Raw genomic sequence first — 24,642 nt, forward strand, 5'->3', positions numbered from 1 at the left:
TAATTTTATATTATATATCACATGTTTATCCTATCATATATATCAAACTACGTCGTTTAACAATTAATTTCAATGTCACGTGTTTTAATATTATAATTAATTTTGTTTTAAAAAAACAAAAGTAACATAGAAACATCAAAATTTACTAAACATTTCCCACCTAAATCATTTACATACACTTTCCACCTTCATCATCACCGAGAAACACCAAGAACATCTCCTTTACATTCCAGAAAACCCCTGGGAAACCACTTCACAAATTCAATTAGCCTCAGTTGACAGAATCTCAAGCTCTGCCCACCAAAGAGGCGAAATTTTCGGTACCGCTCCATCTGGTCCAATCTCCGTTACCTCCCTCAACATCATGCACACTTCTTGCATAGACGGTCTTCGCCTAGGTTCTGGATTAGTACACATTTTGATCACATTTCCAATGACTTGAAGTTGCTCTTCATGATAAGTTCTTAAAGTTGGATCGACAACTTCTCGTAGAGCTTGAACTCGGAGATAATCTGATGCCCAGTTCTCGAGTGAATCACCACCAACTGAGTATGGCAGCCTACCAGTCATCATTTCAAATAATACGACACCAAAACTGTAGACATTACTTTGTGTATTGGGTTCAATCTTGTCTAAATTTCCTTCATTTTGGTAGATAAAGTCGGACACTTTGCCAGCATAATCTTCGGTTAGATACACGGATGATGATGTCAAGTTTCTGTGGGCTAATGGATGTGTCAATTGGTGCATGTGCTCGAGACAGTACGCAACACCCATTGCTATTCTCAGTCGAGTAGCCCAGTCCAAGTGCTCTGCTTCTCTAACTGAAAAATCCACAAGAATTGGATCATTTTATGGAATGAGGTTTGAAAGAGAACATATTGCTTCAGGTAGTAGCTACTTAATCAAGAATAGCACTGCGAGCAGACCCAATGAGATAAGAGCAGTACCAATGCCCCACATGCAAAATTTTCAAAATACTAAGGCTTCACAAATGCAAAAAGTACCCTGATTCGACTATCGGTGTTCTACAAAGTGGTAGGTGGGCGACCACCGCCCAGCACTTAGACGGTTTTTTTTTTATCTAAATATCTAATTCTTCTTATTCATCTTATATTTATCTAATAATTCATCTATATCGGATTCAAACTCAAAATTAATGGCATATTCCTTCTTTTTACCCAATACAAATTGATCGAAAACTATACCTAACAATATTTTTTAAAAAAAGTAAAAATTAAAGGAAAAAAAAATTTATACATTAGATTAGGCAGCCGCCTTGATGAATATTGATTAGGAAGTCGATTTTTTTTAAAAGTGTTAAGAGTCATCGTCTTTCTAAAAATAGAGGTGGTGGACGACCGTCCAACGATAGACGGGGCCTTTTAAAACACTACAAGTCTGTTAACTATTAGCCGTTGTCTAAATTTTTCCCCAACATATTATCTTATCATGAGCAGATAGGCTCAAACATATGAAACCATGGAAATCATCATAAAATAGAATCAGTTAGTTGCAAACTTCATAATCTAGACCAATATGACACTAGGAAAAATGGGTGCAAACGTAATCGCACGAATTTAAGAAAGAAATTTAAATACATACTGTGTAAATGCTCAAAAAGAGTTCCATTGGGGGCATATTCAAAGACCATCATTCTTGTGAAAGGCTCCTCTTCCACACAATATCCAAGTAGGCAAACAAAATTTTTGTGATTCACTTTCGATAAAGTGCCAATCTGCAAAGAACAGCGGATCATGTTATTTAGAGGAAAAGGAAATAAGCCCAAGTGGCAACTAATATATTAAGCCTTAATTTTTGATAATATGTTTCCATACAGTAAGCTCGGTATGACACTAGTTAGTAGTTTCCAATGGTCCCTGATTACTAAAAGATCGAAAAATTTAGAAACCAACAGATTCTCAGAATCAGTCGTCGCAAAGTTACCTTTTTCCTAAAGTTGGATTCCAGACTATTTGACCATTCCTTTGCAGATGCCACCACAGTAGAAACGACTGCAATTTCTACTCCATTAGATAATGTACCCTTGTATAGATTACAAACCGATGAAGAACCAATAACATTGCTGAAATCTTCACAGGCAGCCACAAGTTCAGATCTTTTAAGCTTTGGGACACCTAAAAAACACCAAAGATAGTGTTATGTACAATTATAGAGTAAAGCCAATGTCCAAGTGTAACAGTAAAAAATAAAAGTTACCAGTCACAAATGCCTTCTGAAGTTGTCCACTTAATCCTGTTCTCCAAGGATTTACAGTAGCCATCTTGTTGAAATGGAAAAATAAGATGCCGCCGACCAACAAAAGAATCAACAAAGGACCTCCAATGGATGCTAACAGTACCACACCTAGATGGCTCTTCGTCAAGGAATTTTGACTCGATGTACTAGGTTCTTCTTCAGGGGTGGCCAATGAAGGTGGAGAAATATGTATATCAGGAGAAGGTGACGGGGATGGTACAACTACTGCAGGAGATGGAGGTGGAGATGGAGCTAGATTCGGCGGGGACTGAGAATGATGAGGGGGAGGAGGTACTTGAATGCTTCCAAATTCTTGTGGAGGTGGAGATCGGAAAATAACTCTCAAGGCCGGTGTACGTCTGGAAGGAATTTGTAATAATTTTCGCCCTGACAGATCTTTCGCTTCCTCTGACTTCCTGTTAAAGATAATGATGATCATGACCTTGGTCCTTGAAATGAGTAAGAAAAGCTTTGGGTACCGATCAAGATTGAAACATGGACACCTTACCCGCCCCACCCCTCCACAGTTTTTATACTACAATAAATGAAACAGCTCAAAAGCATCCCCAAAACCAAAATTGTGAATCGCTGAGAAGGGCAATGCACTAGAAAGGGAGAAAATCCAGGATATCTGACCGTCAAGAAACACGAATGTAAGACAGGGCTTTTTGCAACAATCTACTCAAAAACATTGAATCAAAATATAGGTCTGTATACAAGCACAGAAATTATTAATTTGCTCCATTGGAAGTTTTTATGTTATCTAACTTCTTCTCCAGAAAACCATATAAATGCATAAACTTAATATTTAGAATAACAATAACTAGCCTAGATGAAAAAACAAAGTGAAAAAATTCAACGCGAATTTACCATGAGATTAGCAGACCATTGCATGATACTGTCTGCACAGCAGTGGTTAAAAGGTCGTCCTGTAATTGACCTTCAGATAACTTTTGAAGTCCATAAATATTGGGTTGCATTTTTTCAAGGAACTCGTTGTTGTCCACTAAACTAAAATAATGAAAAATCAAACAATATCACGAGTCATGATAAAAAAAAAAGTGTTTTAGATAAAGATAGAGCTAGTTTGGCCGTGCACTTACAGAAATCCTATCGAGAATTTGTTGTGAGGATTGCAAGGAAGATGTCCACTGAAGTTATTATATCTGAGGTCTAAAAACTCCAATCGTTTCAAACTTGCAAGCTCTTTGGGGACGACACCAGAAAACGAATTGTTGCTTAAAATTCTGCAAAAAAAAAAAAAGCAGTTATAAACAATTCATGAAAAAATAATTTGGACAAGACCAGATAAAAATCAATAACTGTGTCTTACATAGATTTCACATGAACGAGGTTCCCTATATCTGGTGCCAGAGTACCATTTAGACACAGATCTTTCAGGTTTCTGCAGATAATAGGATTGCAAAATTTCAGTTTCCAGTTTGTATGATTACGTTTGCATACAAAACAGTATCACCTAATAAATCAAACGGTTGAACCTTGAATTATGAATCTGAAACCATCAGGTAATGTTTGTAATATTAAATCTCATGATTGATGCCACAAAATGATTTTTTTCTTTTTTTAAAAAAAAAAAAAAGCACGGATCTATTCATTGATAAGAACAATGTGAGCAAAGGTAAAAATACTGGATTGAAGTTTGTGACCATTTACTAAAGTCATATCTAAGGAGAGCCGAATATAATATATGACAACTCAATGGCATGAACTCCACCAAGGTCATCAGTCTGTTTGTACGCTTGCCAAGGAAAGTGCCAAGTTACCAAAAATTGACAATTAAACAAACAACATTTTCTAGAAGCCCTCGTACCATGAATTGATCTCTAATTTTACACGAGAATGTGATAATTCTCTGGACAACAATTGTCATGGCTTAAAACTGCAACACAACAAAGAACCTCTAAGCAGAGCTTGCCCATAAGTTCGTACAGAACAGCATGATTTCGCATTATCTATTCTAAATTAGCAAAAAGAAGAACAATCAATTTGGAAACCATTAAACTTACAAAACCACAACATATCCTTCAGAGCATCCAACTCCAACCCAAGAACATGGATTCTCCACTCCAACTTCATCTTTCCAATTTGACAGAGCCCCATATGGATCACTAAACACCTTCTCTTTGACCCTTAGCAGGGCCAAACCTAATAACACCAATAAAATTAAGAACTCAAAGTCAAGCTCTGATTACTACTTCTACACATCAAAGCTACCAAAAAATTCAAGAAAATTTAAACGAAGTAAAATTTAAGTAACCTTCATCATTGAGAGAGCAGCAAAAGCATAAGTTCAGCAGATACAGACAGCCAATAGCTAATGCCGACATGAGACAACTTCGAGATCTCCATAGCTCTTCCATTGCATAAAAAACTAACTAAAAACCACAAATTTTTTTCCAACAAAACGTGCTGATCCCTATACCAAGAAAAGGCAACAGAACCAATTTCTTGAAAATCATCTTCTCAAAAACCTCGTCGACTCAGTCCAGCCCACTAACGCAAAGCAACCAGAAAGTTGTGAATAAACAAAAAGGAAGAAATTTGAAAAGTTAAGAAAGAGATAAAGGTCTGAAAAAAGTGTTCTTGCTTGATAATGCACAAAATATATAACAAAGACTGTTTCTTGAAACCGCGTTCTAGTCACACATATTACGTACTAAAACCTCACAAAATGGCCTTCATTTGACCTCAAAAATCCCAGCAAACTGAAACCCAAATACCACAAGGTTGTTTCAGAACTGCACATTCTCTGAATTTCATGTATATTCGTGAAGCCAAATGCGTTTATTTTTTCAAAATTTTCGATGACTTTTTTAAGATACCCCGCCGGCGTGTGACTTTTCAACTGCTGATTCTAACCGATGATCATTCATAAAACCGAAGTATATTTTATTGGCGATTGTATAGCATGAATCTTGAATGTAGTTGCGTGAAAAAACAACTGATGTTCATTATATAGTTTTTTTCAGAAAAGAAAAAAGAATGAAAGAAAAATTTTAGTGAATAAATAAATAATTCCGATTCTCCTATATCTGGAAATAAATAAAAGAAATACAAGTTAACTAGTAGATTGTACTGTATTATAAAATAAGAGAAAGTGAGATGATTTCACGAATCTGTCCTTATAATACAAATCAATTTTATCGATATTCATAATACAAAATAATATTTTAAGTATAAAAATAATATTTGTTTATATTCGTATAAATAAATTATATTATATTATTTTTACATTGGGCTCACAGTTGAATGTTGATGTTGACTGAGTAAGAAACGAAGAGTGGACAATTTAACGGATGGGGACTTTGTCGTCGTTTTTTGTGCTTTACAACTTCTTATCCTTCAACTTAATTCCCTCGAAATAATCCTTTACATATTGAAGTTGTGGACACATGCAAGGGGAATGGCCAGATCTTACTGAACTTTAAAAAGTCTGGAAAAATATTTAAAATCATAAAAATGAATATATTTAATTGTCTTTTTTAATTATATTTTAATTATACTATTTTTTAAATATCAAATTATAAAATTGAATAAAAAAATTATTAATAGAATAAAAAAACCGGTGTAAGACATACAATGAAATTATCAACAGCGAAATCATTATAAATGATCTCACCAACTTAAAATGATCTCACCAACTTCTATCTCACCAACTTCTACATCACTGAACATATTATTAGAGTGGCTTAAGATGTCCTAGCAAAGTCACCTATGGTCAAACAAAAGACATTGAAAATAAGAGTATTTTAGTAGAGTTTTTTATTGAAATTAGTGTATTAATTTAATCTGATTAATTTAATGTAATCATGTGTTTTATATGACAAAGATCATTTCTTAAAACATCCAAATTTAGACATTCAAAACCTGACTTCAGTCGAAAATATTTTTGCAAAAATTACCTTCTTGTAGTTTTATGAAAATTTCATTTTTGGGGAAAAAATCACGTACTCATTCAAACTTCTAGTAAAAACAAAAGATTAAAATTCGAATATTATATATCCATATCTTAGTCAAGCAAAATGTATTTTTTTAATCAACTGGGTCTTTTTTTTATGTCAATTTGATCAGAAAATAAAATCGAGGGGCTAAATTCAAATAATTTGAAATCCGATGTAGTCGATTGATTTACATCACTACCAACCTACATCTGTACTATTTGAGTATTTTTGCACTGCAGAATGGGAAAGGTGCATGGCACCTCATTTTGGCAAAAATGCAAGCAAGCAAACAATATGGGAAAGAAGCTTTCTACCTCACTAGGAAAATTAGTTGCTTATTTTTCCAAAAATAAATTGTAAATTTAGCTTCTTATTTTAAAAAATAAAATAAAAAAAATCCCGCTACGGTGTTCTATAAGTTTACACAATATACGTGTTTTACAAATGACTATATATATCTGGAGTTTACTCAATACACACTCAGAGACATTTACAAGATATTCCCCGTCATAAGAATAAATGCAGTAAATTTTCTATGTTTTAAAGAGATGGAATTTTTTTGTAAATAATTGACTAGTTAAAATCACGCTCTGTCGTCAATATCATAGCTAATACTTTATAATAATTATTTAATAAGCTAGAAACTTTAAAATGTTCGTAGATAAAACCTCACTATCGACAAATATTTTTGAGATAGATTTGTTCTTCAAATATCTTTATATTAAAAAGGCAACAAATATGTTTCTTTCTTGCTCAACTTTAATAAAATATTTCTCTAAAAAATATTAGTATCTTGTAATACATGGAAAATCTTACAAGTTTTTTTCAGCTCACAACTCTCACCTCACGTTGTTATATAAATAATTGAGAGAGTGTTTTCAAATTAAAAAAAAAATATTGAACTTTCAAACTAAATTAATTTGAAAGAATATGAGTCGTATGACAAATGCTAAATTTTGATGACATTAATTACAATTTTTTAAAAAAAATTAGAATCAGTTGAATTATAATTAAATAATATTTACAATAATTATTTTAAATTTTGTCCATTTTTGCATCTAATTTTCAAATATTTCATTGATATAAATATTTAAAATAAAACACTAACTTAATATTAGTAACTTATTTTGTTGTATGATCCGGAAAAGTCCACCATGCATGCGTATAACCTCCAATAATTCAAGGGCTTGAATCATTAATTATGGTGGATAGGATCGTGCACCTATATTTCACAAGCTACCCCTACATTATTCATATTTAGTACCTTGTGTCAGAAATGTACATACATATTATATATATATATATATATATATATATATATATATTATACACACACACACACGTTGGATTTTGCCTTACATTTCTATAGGAGAAGAGTTGGCTAATAACAACATATCCGTAGTTAATATTGGTGCATGATGTACGTGTTATATATTTACATAATATTTTTTTATAATTTATTTGGTTTATTTTTAAATAATAATTAAAATATAATTATAAGAAATAATGAAAGACTACACTGTTATTTTGATATATGAATTAAAAACTAAATAAAAAAAGATGAAAATATGAATTAAAGCTACAACTTATGTTTAGAGAATAAAAACTTCATCCGCTAAGCTACATGTAATTTATATTAAAATTTTAACACTTTATTAATATAAATAATTATTAAAACAGATCATGACACCAAATGTTAGTTACTCTAATGGTCTCAAACTTAATAATACAATGAGACAGTCTTTTGTAAGACGATCTCACGAATTTTTATCTGTGAGACAGGTCAACCCTATCGATATTCATAATAAAAAGTAATACTCTTAGCATAAAAAGTAATATTTTTTCATGAATTACCCAAATAAGATATACGTCTCACACAAATTTGACATGTGAACCGTCTCACACAAATTTTTGCCTAATACAATACAATATAGATAAGCTAAAAGTCAACTGCATTTTGCAACTTAAATTATACCAATATGACCACATACTAAAATATTTTCAAGTCGTCGATCCAATAAAATAGTTTACATATGTTTTCAAATAGCAAATGCAGATGCAATAAAAATTATGGTCAAATGGTATTTCTGGTGTCTCTCATCATCATCTTGAAAAGGAGCTTCTGTTGTTCATTAATCACAATCCCATATTGAATCCGTCCAGTTTTAGATTATTTCTTCTTCTAAACCCTAACATCGTTGATTCAGTTAAGATTACGTTATACGATCGAGCAAACCATCCCACTGGGCTTCTCGCAAAATTCACATGGAATCATCAGTCCCTCATAGTTTTATAGGAATTCCCACGACTTGAGGATACAAAGACGTGGAGCCAGGATAGACACTTGACTCAAAACTATGAAAAAATCTTGAGTAGCACCATGAACTAAATGTTCTTCAGTAACAAGAACTTTGGAACAAGTGCACCAACATATATAAATGGAATGTACGAGTAACTACACAGTGCAGTAAGAATAAATGTTACCTAATAATATTAATGAAACTCACTCCTCGATAGCTTAAAGAATTGCCTCAACTCAAGTCAACTGCTTTGTCTTTTCTCTACATCTTGGTTCCCCTGGAGATCAGAATGTCACCATATGGTTCTTTTTGCTCCACTCCTTAGGTAGTCTCTTGTAGCAAGAACTGCCACAGAAAAAGTGAACATATGACGATAGATTTATTGCATTTTGGTAGGCTTCTTGTGGTTTAAAAATAGAACTCATAGTTGATAAAGTTAATACAATCTAGGAAACAGAGGTGATGCACAATTATAGAATATGAATATCCAACCGAAACATATCCAATTCTGTAGTGAATGATGCAAGGAGTACTTTAGTGATTGAAATAGGTGGAATTTCATCGAGTTTTCCAGAAATATAAGTGTTACGAGATCATGAGTTTTCGTCCTGAAACGAGCCTCAATTTCCACCATTATTAAACAATAGGAAACAAGGCCGAGGAATCCGTTAGGTGTGATAATGATACAAAGCCAGTAATAAGCCTATTAATAGCCTCATACCATGATCCATGTCTATATTGTAACACAAATTTCATAAGAAAAATGTTGTTGATCACCTTATCAATCGAAGTAGGGATTTTCCCATTAGTTACTGTAATTTTTCCTTGTTTGTTTGTCGGCCTAATAAATATCGAATTAAATAAGAAATCCTCCTATTAATTATTCTTTCTTTTAGGGGAAGTAACTAGCATTATTTCACACATGACACATTCAAATAAAAATATATGTACGGATGTACCATTCATCCAAAAAAAAAAAAACAGGCTGCTATTTCGAATGGAGAGATTTGAATAAGGGCACATGAGAAATCCCGTGAAGTAACTTGCCTAATAATGGTAAAAATTGGATGAATGAGGTGGATGTAAATACCGCAAGTCTGATAGAAAAGACACGATGCTCTCTTTTTGTTCATTCCGAAAGCTAAATGGTTTAGAGATTCAGTTTTGGCAGTTCCAGGTGTATCAAAATGAGTCTTCAGATGCCTGTGTGAATTCATATGTGACAAAAGTTAAACCATTATGTCTTATAATTGAAGTAATTTCCATGTATCTGGACAATAATAATATAAAAAAAAGAATAAGAAGCCTACATTCTGATGGAATCCGTTATATGGTCTTGTGGCGGATTAATAATCGGAGGTTTTTGGGTTTGTGTAGGTCCAGTTTCGACCATAAGATCTGCAATAAATCAGAAGTCAAGTACTTTATTTAACGAAGTAAAATTGAAGAAAAAATTGCTAAGTTTTCGAGTGAAAAAAAAATATACTTTTTTTCGACCTAACTAAACGAGTTAGCCCCTAGACAAATTTCTAGTTCTTGCCATATTAAATGTGCGACTAAAACAAAGATTGATTGTTCCATTTACCGTTACCTGGTGTTGATCCATATTCAGAAAGTCTAGCCAACTTGAAGTTTGGATCAGGATGATGCCATGAAAACTCCTCTGCCACGGGTTCGAGGCCATTTCCACTGTTTTTAGAAGCGGAGTATGGCCTTTTCTTGCCTGGCCTGAATGGCGTGAAAACAATGTTCAGAACTAGACTTCATTAGTTGAATAACCTTTTGTGTAAAGATCTATGTTTGTCGTAATCCAGGGAAAGATATTAATCAGAGCTGCGAACAATTAACTAACCGTCCTGAATTGCCATCTGAATTGTTTGAAAAGAAACCATGTCCGGATCCCGAGCTGGGGATTGACCTTATGTCGTCACCTGTGGAATCATAAGATGAATAGTTTTGTTAATGAGAAGTACCATAGTTTGGTGCACACAAAATAACTATGAAAACCTTTGCATACCAGAATTTCCAGGGGTGGCCATTACTCCATGGGCATCTTTTAATCCCGCTCCATTGATTTTGAGGTTGCTTCTGTGTCCTTCCACTATTATTTCTGTTGGCATTCCACTATCAAAGACATTTGCTCTTTGTTTCTCGACGGAAATGCTCATTGACTGGGAGTCCCTTCTTCCTTGAGGTACATGAAACGGCTTTACATCCATCCGTACACTTCATTAGAAAGAACTGTATGATTCTCTTTTAAAAGTCCCACACAAAAAAGGATGCTTACGTCTGCTAGAGGTTCCATAAATAGCCTTTCGGTTGGAGATGAGGATGATGGTTCTGGTGGATGGTGATTAGAGGTTCGACCTGTGATCAACGTACAATGTTTTGACCTTCAAATTTGTAAGTCATTCATACGTAGTGATGAAATTCATACCAGAAGGTGAATCTAGTGGAGGTTGAGTACTCTTGATCCATAATTCCACAAGGGGTGTTGGATAATGAACTTGTCTGTTTCCATTTGTGAATAATCCTTCCGCTAGGACAATTGAAGGAAGGTCCATGAGAGTGGATGTCTTCATTGTAGCCATGGGATTCAAGGGAGGCTGTTACATATTTAAGTAATGAGGCAAATCTCCTTAGACGAGTAGCAAGTTCCAGAATAAATCACACATGAAATGGAATGCACTGATGATGCATTCATAGTCTATTCAACAAGTAGGCATCCAAGGGATGTCTTTTAATAATAACTTCAGTCATTCTACAGAAGCTAAACACCATTTGTTTAGAATTGTTTAACTGCCGAAATTCCGGATTCATTCCAAAGAAGAGAAGGCATATGCTGGTTACAGAGTTCTACTCGTTGAACTGTTTTGGATTGCTTTGGTATTGGAATATCAGGAAACAATCTAATAGCATGACTTGCAATTTGGGAAAAAACATAAAGAGAAATACGACCTTTCGCTTCCGTGTTCGTCCTGATATGATACTAGAAGAGTTCTGAAGCCAAGATTGATATATGTGACCCGGAATGATGGTTTGATCATAGTCCATCACAAGAGCTGCAGAACTTTTAGCTCTTCTTTGAGCAGGCCTTCTTTTCACTTGAGCCTGCTAAAGGAAAAAAAACTTATGTGACATCCTGGATTCAACACCTTCTTTTGATGTCTCATTTACAATTTTCATGCATATTTCGCCACCTTATTAGCAGTGCTTGCTTTCATCAGAATTCTGCTGATTAGCTTGTTCCTTAGGATGTTCAAGGTTTTCGCCAGCTACAAGAACACAAATTAGAAGGCAATTAGTTCCTCCATATTTAGTTGATTCATTGAAATGGTAACAACATTCTTATTCTCTCTGAACTTAAATCCATGTTAATGCAGTTTTTCCTGCTGACATGTTTCAAAGGACAATAAATTTCATCTCGATGTTCTTTATTACTGACAGAAATACTCGAGAAAATGAAAGTGATTGAAGATACCGAAGCAAGTACTTAAGCTGCCAGCCAGAGCCCTAGAGGCAGTATATGTAACATCAGAAAGAAGAGAGAGTGCCCTTGTTTAGTTGCATCTAATTTAGTCTTTATTTTCAACTTGTTTTGTATTTGTGTGATATTCCTTAATCGGATACCGATCTGGAGTTTGTAAAAAAGAAAAAAAGGAATTAGCATAAGTTTAGACTCTTTGCTTAAATTGTCGCAAAATTAAAAATTAAAATAATTTCTTCATGAATTTGGTTAATAGGTAACATTATTGATAGAGGAAACTACAATGCTGGTCTCTAAGTGATATTTTATCGATTGAAGATAAGTGAGGAAATTCCTCAGCACTTCAACTACAACGTTTGCAAACTATTGACAACAAATCTATCTTACTTACGTTTTAGAGGCTCCTCTGAGAGAGGTGGTGATGACATAAGACTATTTGGTATTTCAGTATGCTCTGGTGGAGTGAAATTCAATTGTGTCTCTTCATCCCCTCCAATATCAAACCTGTCACAACATTTGAAGTCAAGAAACTATTTATTTTTAAAAAAGGAAAAACATATCTTTCAAAGCAGCTGAACAATAGCTTGTCCATATTCAACTGGTATGAATGTCACTGGAAGTGCAACCTTCAATTATCTGCATATACTAGAAGAACATCATTGCAACTCATTTTTATTTCGATTGAGAATTCACCTTTCGAATGCGATTGAAACTGTATGTATCTGTCCGATGTGAATCATAGTTTTCACATAAGGTAATGTTAGCAGCATCAGCTGAGATAAGATAGATGATGGAAGAATTAGAAAATATTCTGTGAACAAAAAACTGGTAAATATGTGCCTAGAGAAAATGGTATTTTACGTTGTCCATTCAAAACAAGGTAGTCACAGATACCTTGATGGGGATCCTGGTTCGCATAATCCCTTGGATTTTTATTATTATAAGGATCATCCACGTTGTCTAAGCTCTGGACAAGAACAGTTTCTAGATTAGCACTTTTACTTGAATGTTTCGTACAATGGTTCGCTCACGTGGTTCATATTGACGAGGACAACAGAATACACTTGAGTGTGCAAGAATTGACTTATAGCAAGTAAACGAGACGCTTCAAAGTTTTCAACATTTAACGGTTCTACATCATCGAAAGAAAAGATAATGAATTTCCTGGTTCTAAACAGGGAGATATATAGTTGCCTAAATAACATTGATTCATGCCATCACTTAGTGCATTAATTTCAAAATATATATGCTAACAAATGAAACTTTTGAATTTGTGTACTGACTCTCTAGCGCCCTAGCATTCTGGATCACTTACAAGTTACTGAAACAGTCTAAAATTGTATACCATGGCGATGTAGCTCTGTTGAAAGTCCATAACAATCGTTCCATTAGATTGCGGAAGCAGATGTTCAATCTCTCCCTGGTCTATTTCATGATTCTCGGGCAAAGTAACCGCCTCATACCTACAAAAGTTCAAATGACTAAGCATAACGAGAACGGAGATTACAATCAAGGCTAATCGAATCAGTAGATGTAATTTGCTGGAAAAAGTGGCGTTATGAAATGCTCTGCTAAACTCCATCAATGTACAAGTATAGAACTCACTGAAAACCATACCAAAAACATTGAAAAAGAAAAAAACACGATCACTGACTTGGCTTGGGCTTTGCGAAGTCTTGTTGGATCTGATGGAGCTGATCTTATCTTCCATGCCTCAGTTAATTTCCACCTGAGCAAAATAAGTTTGTAAGAATTATTAAACAAAAAATCACTATACCAAATTACAATTGATGGACAAAATTGTGAGCAATGAAATGCGTAAAATATGGCACAAGTACTGATTGTGTCCGTAAGAATAGCTCCTCTTAGTTCTTACCAGCAGGCGGGTGACATCATCTGCAATAGAACACCATAGTATTTAAAAAATGAAAAGAAACTTGATATAAGACACTGCACTTGGGATTTTGATGTACAACTTGGACCCAGAAAATAGTACAAAAAACACTGAAGAATTTAAGACATGGCGCTCACCATACAGGAGTCTTACTTTTCTTTCGTAAACAATTACCACTCCTCCTGAATTTTTTTGAACAAAATAAAATATTAAGATCCGTGTTTGATGTGAAAAAAAAGGAAGAAGTTCTGTGCGTAATTTGACGTAGAGATACCCATCAGAATTCCAGAAAGTCTTAGAGCCATAGGAACTGAAGGGTTTAAAATCTCTTCGCTGCGATAAATTAATAGGAATTGTAAATTTAACGTCCGTGATAGGAATTACGACGTTGGTTTTTCGCGAGGAAAAGAACTGTATAAAAGAAGAAATTTATTTCACCAGATTTTAATAATGTTGAGCTTGTCCAGCTTTCTTCGATTGATCTTCGCATGCATCGTCGCCGCCATCCTTCACACGCCACCAAAACTCAGACAACTCGTAACTTCGAATTCCAATCCTCAATTCATGAAATGAAACCGTACAGTACAAGAACAGCTCAACAATCATAATCAAATGAACTAGAAACCAGCTCTGCTGCGGAAGGTCTAGAATCTTCCGGAGCCGAAACCATATATTTTTGCATCGATCATATATATATATCGCGCTCATGCAATCACAATTCACCACTCAAATCCCGAAATGCGGAAACATTAATAATTATTTTATCTTGTTATAAAACTCCCGAAGAAGAACAATCGTTAAAAACCAAATAGAGCACAACTGAAACAAATTACACCGCGCAGAGCTCATTGATCTTCATCCACAAGAACTCGATTACACTCCAAGCAATTTAACTCTAACTCAATGCATAAACATATTCACTAATCAGTATCACAAAAAGTATATACTACAAATTTCTTCGTATCCACACATACAAAACAACACAGTCATAAACTGTGAATCATAAACAGCAAGGGAAGCGAGAATCCACCATATCTGGCCGAGAGGAGCTTTCCGAGCTAGCAGCTGGTGAGAGTAGAACATTCTGATACGATTGTTGGAGACAGAGAGAGAGAGAGAGAGATACAGAGCAAGGTGTATGTATATACGGCGTAACGAACAGATTACCCGCCAAGCAGAGGCATGTTTGCAGAGAGCAAGTGGGGCCCAATGCAAACGCAAAACGAATGCTTTGCGTTCTAAAGTCACCACATGGGGCACCCATTTTTTGTGCTATGCTTGACCAACTGATTGACACGTGTCCCTCAGATTCAATTTAAATTTATTATTATGTTTTATTGTATAAGTGTTCTGAAAAATGTTTCGTAAGAGAATGGTTTCTTTTAGAAATCATGAAATTGAGAAAAAAAAATCTGAAATTGTTTGAAAATCAAATCCAAAGTTAATATTTTCTTCAAAAATTAATTTTGTAATAAAATGACAAAAAAAATCTTAATTTATATAATATTTATCTCTTTCAATTTTTCGAATTTGATTACGAACCTCATCAACAATGTATTGATATTTTGTATCAAAATTAATTTATCTTGTTATAATATAAATGTTTAAACTTGTACATAAGATTAATAAAAACATAATAAAAATTTCATAAAAAACTCATGTAAGATGGTCTCACGGGTCAATTTTGTGAAACAAATATTCGTTTGAGTCACTCATGAAAAATATTATTTTTATGTCAAAATATTAATTTTATTATAAATATAGACAGAGTTGACATGTTTTATTAATAAAAAACTGTGAGACCGTCTCACAAAAAACTATTTTATACAAATGTACAAAATATATTATAAAAAATAGAAATGAAAATTATGAAAAATGCAAAAAATTTTAAAAAAATAAATATTTAAAATAAAAAATGTCAAATTATATTTTTAAATCATTAACAAAAAAAATAGAAGCAAAAAAAAAATATCGATCTAACTTCTACCTAAAAATACAGAAATTGAATAAAAAAAAATATTCACAAACACCTCAAAACACTTTCATTCAACTAAAATCTAAGAAGTGCATTTTCCCAAACACTCCTTTAGTCTCTTGATTTCATGTTATTTCTATAAAATAAGTATTTATTTTGATGAAAAGATATCAAATATAACATTCACATGCAAATATGTACACGTACATGGACGGATCCAAGATTTTATATCCGAGTGAGCTAAACTAGACACAAATTGTTAACTTTTAGTGGAAATAAATTCTTAAAATTTAATGTATCGGGATTAATAATAATAATAAATTAATAATAAATTAAATATATCGTGATACATATATTTAATTAGATGCACAAAAAATGAATAAGGTTTTATCAACTGAACTTATTGTAAAACAATGATTAAGCAAAAATTGTGATAAAGTGAAAACTAACATCGTGATACTTGTTTTAAATCATATAAAACTTTATTTAATCTAAATACATAACCATGCAAAACATGATTAACAAAACTGAAGAAAAACTATTTTGAATAAGTTTAGTTATCTTGAAAAAGCAATTCTGAAACAAGTCAAGACCGTGGTGGTTGTGGAAACACTTCAACCCAGATATTGTGGATCAAGATCATTTAAGATTTATATAATTCATATTTTTCCAAACAAAAAAGGAGGAATTTTTAGATCACTTAAGTTTTGGTGATTTAACAAATTAAGCCAAAATGAATTGATAATGAGCCAGACTGAAATAAACATGAGCTAAACTGAAAGTATTATATGACAAAATATGTTTGAAATCTAACTGATATCAAGGTCTACCAAATTGATAGCTGAAGACCAACTGAAATAAAAGATGTTAATTAAATGAAGAAACATTCTTTGAAGAATCGGTTAGACTACTCTAAGTTAAAAAGCTGAATTATTAGATGAAGTCTTCCGTATCAACAATCAATGATTTGTCAGAAATCCGTGAGCACTACATACAATATACAAATGGTCAAAAAGGACGATGGTGTAAAAAAGACGATTTTAACGGCTACCATATTTGGAACAAATATAATATTTGATTTTACCGAACGTTAAATCCAAGTCTATAATAGAGGAAATTGTAAATTAGTTAGGCTCTCTGGAATCATCTCATAAGTTCAAGTATTCAAGCTTCCAATAGCCCAACTGCTTTCAAGATTTATTAACACATGCTTAAGTATTATATCAGATCATTGATGATCAATTTATGCTTAGTATTTTCATTTCCAAATACTTGTAAACTGACAGTTAGTGTACTGTTCAGTGTTGTTTAAGCAAGTAATCTAAATTAGGAGTTTCAGTTAGGTAGTGATAAAGCTCTACTGAATCGGGTTATTACAAAGTTGTAATCTCAAAGCCTTCTAGTAAACATCTTTTCAGTAGTCTTATCCTTGATAACCCAACTGTTTCTTTTCTTGCTTAGACATTTTTGAGTGTTCAATAAGTCGGTTTAGCTTCTTTCCATATAAAATTTATCTGATTGACGAGAATTATTAAATTCAAAATTGTTAATCTAACCGAATTTTTGTACAAACTAGTATGATTGTTTATTCAACCATTCTTCTAACCAATCACCTGATCTTAACACTATTCAATCCATGTTTACGGACACAAAACACGAATATGATGGACAATGATACTGACGATGTATAAAATAAAATCAAGAAAATATTAGTACCATACCACATAAAAAGTTAAAATTAATGTAAAAAAATAATCAAATATTTGCTATATTTCATGCAAGATAAATAATAATTTCCTCACCACACGATATACATTTAATACAGCAAACTTAAGTCATTAAATTAATATTAATATATACTGATTGAATCGGATGGTTAGAAAATTAAAAATCAACCAATCTACATCATAACGTTTGATTTGTATAATTGGATAATAAATAATGTAAAATGTAAATGGATTTGTATATTTATCCTTCAGTGACTTTGTGTGTATACTTCAATAATTTGATGAGATGTATATTTGTCGTTGTGGTGCTATGAAGACTTTAGTAAAATTTGGCTGAGGTTTAGAAACGGGTCCGAGTCGCGTAACGAGTTTAATAACAAGATGAAAAAATATTATTTTTATTTTAAAATATTAATTTTCATTTTCAGTATGAATCAAATTGAGTCGTCTTACGAAAATAATTATTTCAAAATTAATAAAAAAATTATTCATAAATACTCAAAAAATTTATATACACACACTATAGAATTAAGGTTGAGCGACTAGTCATAATATTTTTAGGGTGTGATGTTTTATCATTATCCTCCATACACCTTGATTTCCTCATATAATTACATTTTTGCCCCTTTCCAACTTGCATGAATTTTGTGGATGGATGGATACTTGTGAATTTTTATTTATAGTTTCAGGCTTCATAGTTGGAAATGGTTTTGTCAATGATGATTTTTTATGTATACGAAACATTATTTATCAAAAATAAAGATAATTACATTTACAATGGATAAGTAATAAATATATAATTGAAAGATAACTATAAAAAGATAAAAAAAAAAAATAATATATTTTTAATATATTCTTGTTAAAAGAAATGTTGTATAAAAACGAAGAATAAAGTTGAAAAAAGAAATTTGAGATAAGGGGTATTTTGGTCATTATAAAAATTAAAATCATATGAAATATCATGTCTTATCATACTATATTATTTATCACTTTCTTTAAATTATATTTGTCAATCCCTTTATTATTTTTCGTTTATCACAAATCAAACAAATAATAAATTTTCGTTTATCACAAATCAAACAAATAATAAATATATCTTTCAAATTACAAAAAATTAATAAAAATACATCAACAAATCTGTTTTAGTAAAGAGGAGGTCTCTTGTGAGACGATCTCATGAATTTTTATATATGAAACGGATCAACCCTACCGATATTCACAATAAAAAATAATATTTTTTTATGGATGATCCAAATAAAAGATCTGTATCACAAAATACGACTCGTGAGAACGTCTCATAAAAGTTTGTCTTTAGTAAATTTATAATTTACCTGTAACTACAAATTTCATCTACTTTTGAATTTTATTTTATTTACTAAAATATTTTATATTTTATATAAACTTTTGAATTTTTAAATAATCATATTAGTCTAACAAAATTTTTTCTTTTATATAAACTGTTGAATTTCTAATAAATAAATATATATATATATATTTTTAAAAACGTTACAGTGTGTGTGCGTGCGTATGTTTTATTATTATTATTTAAATATTCACCAACTTTGAGTGCATTAATTAAACAGACATCCGAAGATTTGACGGCACAATTATTGCTCCAAATGTTCAAATTCACAATAACTACAGATATATTTATTGTGCATATGATGATATGAATCAAATTCAACATAGAAAAATCAGTTTTCTTCCCAAAACCAAACAAAAAAAATGATCTTTGCATTTTAGATGATACTCTGTAGATTGAACCAAAGATTAAACAAGGTAAAGTATGAGGGATCTGTACATACTCGTTTTCTATCCGGGTCGCCAAAAGTCTTTCTTTCCGACAAGAAACTGTTCTTGGTGTACATTTACAGACCAGTTGAGGGATTTCAGAATTGGGTTAAGCTTGTTAATCATTTCAATGGTGTCTTGAACCAGTAGGTATCCGCCTGGTCTTAATACACGATCCATCTCTGCGGTCGTTTCTATTAAATCACATCTGGAAGAAGAATGTTACAGCCAAAAGAAGTAAATCTTGTGTAAATTGAAATCATGCAAAAAAGCGTGAAATATATGAGAAAAAAAACAGCTTCAGTGGTACCTTTTGGTCAGATTTCCAAAGAGGAAGCTGGAATGCAGTAGATCATATGTTCGTGGGTAGGTGCTCAAAGATTCACACCAGTCGTGGTAAAGACCGATCAGCCCTCTATCGAAAATGACAGATAAAGTGTCTGGTTCATGGATGGGGACGATGTTCATCACCCATAATGGCAAATTTATGAGGGCAGAAGCAAACCTGGCACCAGCATGAGAAGAAATGGTAAATATTAACAAAAGCAAGAAACCTGAACGAACTTCTTGGGGTCTGAGAAAGATAAGTGAAATGTTGGTCTTACCCTCCGTAATGTGCATTCATATCCATCACGTTCCTCACACTCGACCAATTTATAGAAAGACCTTCGAGATAAACTTCCGAGACAAGCGCAGACCAGTGTCTGGTATCAGCTTTAAATGTTTCTTCAGCATCAGGCTCAGAAGATAGACTTGGAGGTATATCACTAAGTCTTTCTGGCCAGTTTGATGGCCACTTTTGTGAGTTATTTGGAAGTGGCACAAGGCAACTATCGAGAGGCGAGTACCTATTCGCAGGAAAACAAATGATAAGGGCAATGATGAAGGTAACTTTCATAAAGATGATGCCATTAAAATTTCAGATCTTTACCATGAACTTTTAAGCCTGCTGCTCTGCTCACACATAGGTGGACTGTTATCTTTGCGATTTTCATAGCAGGAAGATGAGAGCGGCTTTTGATAAATAACTAGCCCAATCTGAGAAGAATCAAAGAAAGTTTTTGCCACTACCGACCAGCAAATTGATTCAGTCAGAGCTACCATTGCTGCAAGAAACAGGTTAACAAAATCCAAGAAATGTCAGCCGTGCACAAAGAACAACCCACTTCATTATTGAATCGTTACTACTGAAGCAATGAAGCTCTGGTGATGATCATCGAAGTCAGTTGCACCAATTGTTACACCTTATCGAATGTAAATGCCAAATATTCACAAGGAATTTTAATTTGGCCATGGATTTTTCTTCTGAAGAAAACGGAGGAGGAAGTGTAATGAATCACTAACATTTCCAGACATTCTGGTCTCTTTCATCGTCTCTATAGACTGGTGTAGCTGACCAAATAAAATATCCTCCAGGCCTTAGAATTCTGTTCAGCTCCATCAATGGTTTTCCACCTGTAATTGTCATTTACGGGCTAATGAACCAAAAGAAAAAACTTATACTCAAATTGTGGAAAGAGTGTAGTACCATCGGCATCCCAATGAACCCGGCAACGAGCACAATGAATCAAATCATAAGTATTATCAGCGAATGTTAATTTTTGTGTTCCAATAACAGAGAGAGTAGCAGGAATTCCCCGTTCAAGAGCAAACTGTATTTGAGCCTCGTGCTCATCCTTTGGAGCAAAAGACATAGCCAGAACATTTCTTTCCAGTAGAGTACCACCAAAGCTAGCAACACCACAGCCAACATCCAAAATTACCCTTGTTTTCTTTCCCCATTCAATCACTGGTAAAGTCTGGAGTAAAGAGAAAGCAAAAATTTCATGATCAATTTTTTTTCATGCTTAATTATTTTTACACAAGATCAACACCAAATCGTGCAAACATCTAACTAATGGTAAATCGATGATAGGTAAACTTAGTCATCCAAATTATTCATGAATATTTCCCCACACCTCCATAACCCAAATACCAAAGTTCCACGAGATTTAAGCATCATTTCACCATTTACCATGAAAGAATGCATAAATTGTTGCTATGGAAATTAACTCAGAAGCTGAATGGAGTCAAACATGTGGACACTCCTTTGAGTTAAGATCAAAGTAAATGCGCACTTATGAATGTAAGAAAGCTATTCGATACATGTTAATCTGAAGTAATAACATACAGAAGGCTTTTACTAGAGATCTTACTTTTATTTACCTCATACTCACACCCCAGTCAAACCAACTATCACAAGAATTGTCACAATAGAATAAGAAGAATGTTGATGCAACTTTGGACGGTAAATTAAAAGCCTCGGTATATAACTCAGTGCATTACCTTTTGAATAGACTCAATATACTGATCAACTCCATCCTTGAATTGTGTGCCACCACCAGGAAAAATAAAATAGTCACCTGATTTCTCCACCCAATGCTGGTCCTTCTTGTATTCAACAAGCTTGGGATGAGGAACATTGTTGTACCATACCTGAGAAGCAAATAGATAACAGGTAAACCACTCCAGATTAGAAACTACGAAACATTTACCATCATATTTCAAGCTGAAATCGAAGTAATATAGAAACAGCAGCTGATGTTATGCACCCAAGAATGACAAGAAAATGGCAACTTCCAACCGTACTCCCAAACAATAGCCATAAACCATAAAGGAAACTCAACATGCCAAGAAACCAGTAAAGCAATTGACATTGTGGATAACGTCTGAAAGATCTTGCAGACAGCATATATAAACAAAAAAAAAAAAAAAACAGAATTATCTCCTCAAAAAACAGAAAGAAGGAAACAAAGAGTAAAATTCAATATCCCTTGTACATGGGTAATATCAAATTTGGCAACATAAATTACGAACTTTATCCAATCTTAAGCTTCAAATATCAGAACATGTCTCATACAAATGGAAAAAAAATCCAAGAAAATACTAAAACAACCCTTACCACCAAAGAAAGTATGATCTCACCATATCCCTGCTCTTCGGCCAGGGAACCGGAACTTGGTAACCTTCCGGCAAAGGAACCAAACACCTGGGAGGCAGATCGGGGCAATGCCTCTCCCTATGCTCCATATGGCGACGGGACGGTAACTTCTTAATGACATTCCAATTATCCAAGCACGGAATATAATCCACCGACACAGATCCCTTACACAACTCCCATTGCACGCCCACCACCTGATCATCATCTTCAACAGCAGCGCCATCCTCACTTTCACCAGAATCATTATCTGAAACGGAGATAGTATTATCACTATTATTGCTACTGTTGGCAATTCCCGAGCCATTGTTCGAAGAAATCACGCTGTTGTGTAAAGGGTCCGAATCTGGGGGAACTGGGCTGGATTGATTGAGATCACTGGCGATGGCGATTGGGGACTGGGAGTTGGAGATGAGGAGAAAAGTGACTGATATGAGAAGAATGAAAAATACGAATATGAATGGGTATTTTCTTTCCTTCAATAGCTTCTGCACCGATATTTGCACTGCCATTTTTCGGATTTAGCAGGAGTTTAAAGAAAGATTCACTCAGATTTTTGCGAAAATGGGATATTGATTCTCGAACTTCCTTGCAGGTGTGAGAATATAAATCTGTAGCAAAGATTATTTAAAGAAGATGGTAATTGTAAATATTTTCAAAATGAAATTCTATTTTATAAAAGTAAATTATTTTTCAATATTTTTTTGAGCTTGGTGCATGTTAGATGGAGGATAATTTATTGTTGAAAAAGTTGATTAATTTTTATCAATTGGCTAGTTACATATAGGTAATTACGAAAAAATGAGTTTAGCGATTTCTTTATTTTGTATTTTTAAAAAATTCTTATGTTACATTGGATCGATGTATTTCAAATGTATTTTTGTAATTTTGATAAATAATATCATGACATTCATATTCATCGTTTCCATGTTTATATAGTATTTTCAGGTTAAATATGATGAATTTTAATGATATCTTGTAATGCAAGCGATTTTGCAATGCGGAATTGATGGCAGGATGCTTGATTAGCTATTTGGGAAGTGATATTGTTGTTCTTGCAAAGATGCGAGATGAATTTGGATGGGATTGATATTAGCAAATAGGATTTATGTTTTTTTATGGATTCATTTGAGATGGTAAAGATTAATGAGCTAAAATCCACTTACCATTTCCTTGATATAGCAGGTAGAAGTAATAAAATTAGGTTGGAGTGAAGTTTTGTAGAGTACAAACTGGATTACCACCTATTCATGGTTCTATACAAGGTTCAACTTTTGCTGGCCTAGATGAAAAAGACTAATTTGAGACCATATTCTTCCCTTCAAGATTTGTCTACTCATAGCTGACTTGATCTAGAAGGTGGTGGTGGTATCCCCGGGTCAGAACAAAGTTTTTTCTTTGGAAAAGATAATGCTGGATCAAGTTTTCTCAAGGAAAAGGCATCCATCACCTGGAATTACATACGAACAGAAAAAGTGGATGAGAGTTATCCATGTTCTCCTGTGCTTGTTTCTGTTTACTTGTCTTGCATTTGCCCTGCAATTTCTATACTCGACTTGGTTTAGTGGGCAATCCAACTTTTATGTTGTTCTTGCATTTGCTCATCTTCTCGAGCAACTTCCGCAGATCATCAATGAAGATTTGGCTGGTGGAAATCTTGAAATGAAGCATCCGTGTTTACAAAATGGTTGCAAAGAGCCGTACTCATGTTCACGTTGCACATCTATTCACCAAAAGGCTGGAAGCACTCCAATTAGTGGTAAAAAACTGAGCAACGGAGGAAAGGCTGGAGTTCTAGTTCAGTTAGTTGGAACTCCAGACTGGGAGGAATGTAGTGCACTGCTGGCTAAAGTTGCTGTTAATTTATCTGAATGGTCAGATCATAGTCCAGGAATTGATTGTGAGCTGCAACCATGCGCACTTGCCAGTAATCTGCCTCGTCCCACTGGTCAGTTCTACGCAATGTCTGGCTTCTATGTGGTTTACCAATTTTTAAATTTGAAGACTGATGCTGCTTTAGACTATGTACCGGAGAAGGGCCGTGAATTTTGTGAAAGATCTTGGGATTTGGCTAGAAACAGTGTTGTTCCTCAGCCTTTTATTGAACAATATTGCTTCAGGCCACCTTATGTAGTCCTCCTTTTGCGAGAAGGATTGCACATTACAGTTAGTAATGTAATTGTCGATTCTGGCAGTATTACTCGGACACATGGGGTGGCTTTATTTGAAAGCTGGAAAGACATTTCCAATTGGAGGAAAGATTCTTAGTT

The 24,642-nt window shown here is 33.6% G+C and overlaps 4 protein-coding genes across 6 annotated transcripts; 1 reads left to right on the forward strand and 3 right to left on the reverse strand.

Moving 5' to 3' along the window:
- Positions 1-69: 69 nt before the first annotated feature.
- On the reverse strand, positions 70-5,198 carry LOC140824931 (probable inactive receptor-like protein kinase At3g56050). 3 transcript variants are annotated; one of them, XM_073186405.1, is made up of 10 exons: positions 4,944-5,198; positions 4,538-4,773; positions 4,287-4,425; positions 3,593-3,664; positions 3,363-3,506; positions 3,130-3,270; positions 2,221-2,675; positions 1,948-2,138; positions 1,606-1,738; positions 70-824 (listed from the first exon to the last, which is right to left on the reverse strand). In XM_073186405.1, the coding sequence occupies exons 2-10, from the start codon at positions 4,638-4,640 to the stop codon at positions 262-264; spliced, it is 1,941 nt and encodes a 646-aa protein (XP_073042506.1). In that variant the 5' UTR covers positions 4,641-4,773; positions 4,944-5,198; the 3' UTR covers positions 70-261. The 3 variants fall into 3 exon arrangements, with proteins under 3 accessions (XP_073042506.1, XP_073042505.1, XP_073042507.1); XM_073186404.1 differs by having other exon boundaries at positions 4,938-5,198; XM_073186406.1 differs by lacking the exons at positions 3,130-3,270; positions 3,363-3,506; positions 3,593-3,664 and having other exon boundaries at positions 4,538-5,198.
- Positions 5,199-8,782: 3,584 nt separating this feature from the next.
- Positions 8,783-15,056, reverse strand: LOC140803108 (sister chromatid cohesion 1 protein 1). The gene is given in 23 exon segments (XM_073158810.1): positions 8,783-8,839; positions 8,841-8,866; positions 9,612-9,724; positions 9,832-9,919; positions 10,113-10,249; positions 10,374-10,452; positions 10,539-10,728; positions 10,809-10,888; positions 10,959-11,127; positions 11,480-11,632; positions 11,677-11,689; positions 11,736-11,796; positions 12,400-12,512; positions 12,702-12,715; positions 12,717-12,781; positions 12,903-12,975; positions 13,354-13,471; positions 13,663-13,725; positions 13,874-13,904; positions 14,040-14,084; positions 14,177-14,235; positions 14,341-14,409; positions 14,933-15,056. Coding segments are annotated over 23 exon segments (1,869 nt in total). The 5' UTR covers positions 14,986-15,056.
- A 4,254-nt stretch (positions 15,057-19,310) lies between these two features.
- Positions 19,311-22,995, reverse strand: LOC140824979 (probable methyltransferase PMT23). The gene is made up of 8 exons (XM_073186429.1): positions 22,360-22,995; positions 21,721-21,870; positions 20,924-21,194; positions 20,740-20,850; positions 20,327-20,501; positions 20,001-20,243; positions 19,706-19,900; positions 19,311-19,603 (listed from the first exon to the last, which is right to left on the reverse strand). The coding sequence occupies exons 1-8, from the start codon at positions 22,882-22,884 to the stop codon at positions 19,417-19,419; spliced, it is 1,857 nt and encodes a 618-aa protein (XP_073042530.1). The 5' UTR covers positions 22,885-22,995; the 3' UTR covers positions 19,311-19,416.
- Positions 22,996-23,782: 787 nt separating this feature from the next.
- LOC140825001 (probable apyrase 7) lies at positions 23,783-24,640 on the forward strand. Its single transcript, XM_073186470.1, has one exon. The coding sequence runs from the start codon at positions 23,783-23,785 to the stop codon at positions 24,638-24,640; it is 858 nt and encodes a 285-aa protein (XP_073042571.1).
- The last annotated feature ends 2 nt before the right edge of the window (positions 24,641-24,642 follow it).

The sequence above is a fragment of the Primulina eburnea genome, chromosome 1, assembly GCF_022965805.1.
Source record: "Primulina eburnea isolate SZY01 chromosome 1, ASM2296580v1, whole genome shotgun sequence".
NCBI classification, from domain to species: domain Eukaryota; kingdom Viridiplantae; phylum Streptophyta; class Magnoliopsida; order Lamiales; family Gesneriaceae; genus Primulina; species Primulina eburnea.

Bases quoted from the DNA above. Each gene is read 5' to 3' on its own strand.
- LOC140825001 (XM_073186470.1), top strand. From the start codon at position 23,783: ATGCTGGATCAAGTTTTCTCAAGGAAAAGGCATCCATCACCTGGAATT.
- LOC140824979 (XM_073186429.1), bottom strand. From the start codon at position 22,884: ATGGCAGTGCAAATATCGGTGCAGAAGCTATTGAAGGAAAGAAAATAC. The intron at 21,871-22,359 runs GTGAGATCATAC...TTTGCTTCTCAG, and splicing joins GGCCGAAGAGCAGGGATATG to GTATGGTACAACAATGTTCC. The intron at 19,604-19,705 runs GTACCACTGAAG...TTCTTCTTCCAG, and splicing joins TTTGGAAATCTGACCAAAAG to ATGTGATTTAATAGAAACGA.
- LOC140824931 (XM_073186405.1), bottom strand. From the start codon at position 4,640: ATGGAAGAGCTATGGAGATCTCGAAGTTGTCTCATGTCGGCATTAGCT. The intron at 3,665-4,286 runs GTAAGTTTAATG...TATTATCTGCAG, and splicing joins GAAGGATATGTTGTGGTTTT to AAACCTGAAAGATCTGTGTC. The intron at 3,507-3,592 runs GTAAGACACAGT...TTTTTTTTGCAG, and splicing joins CTCGTTCATGTGAAATCTAT to AATTTTAAGCAACAATTCGT.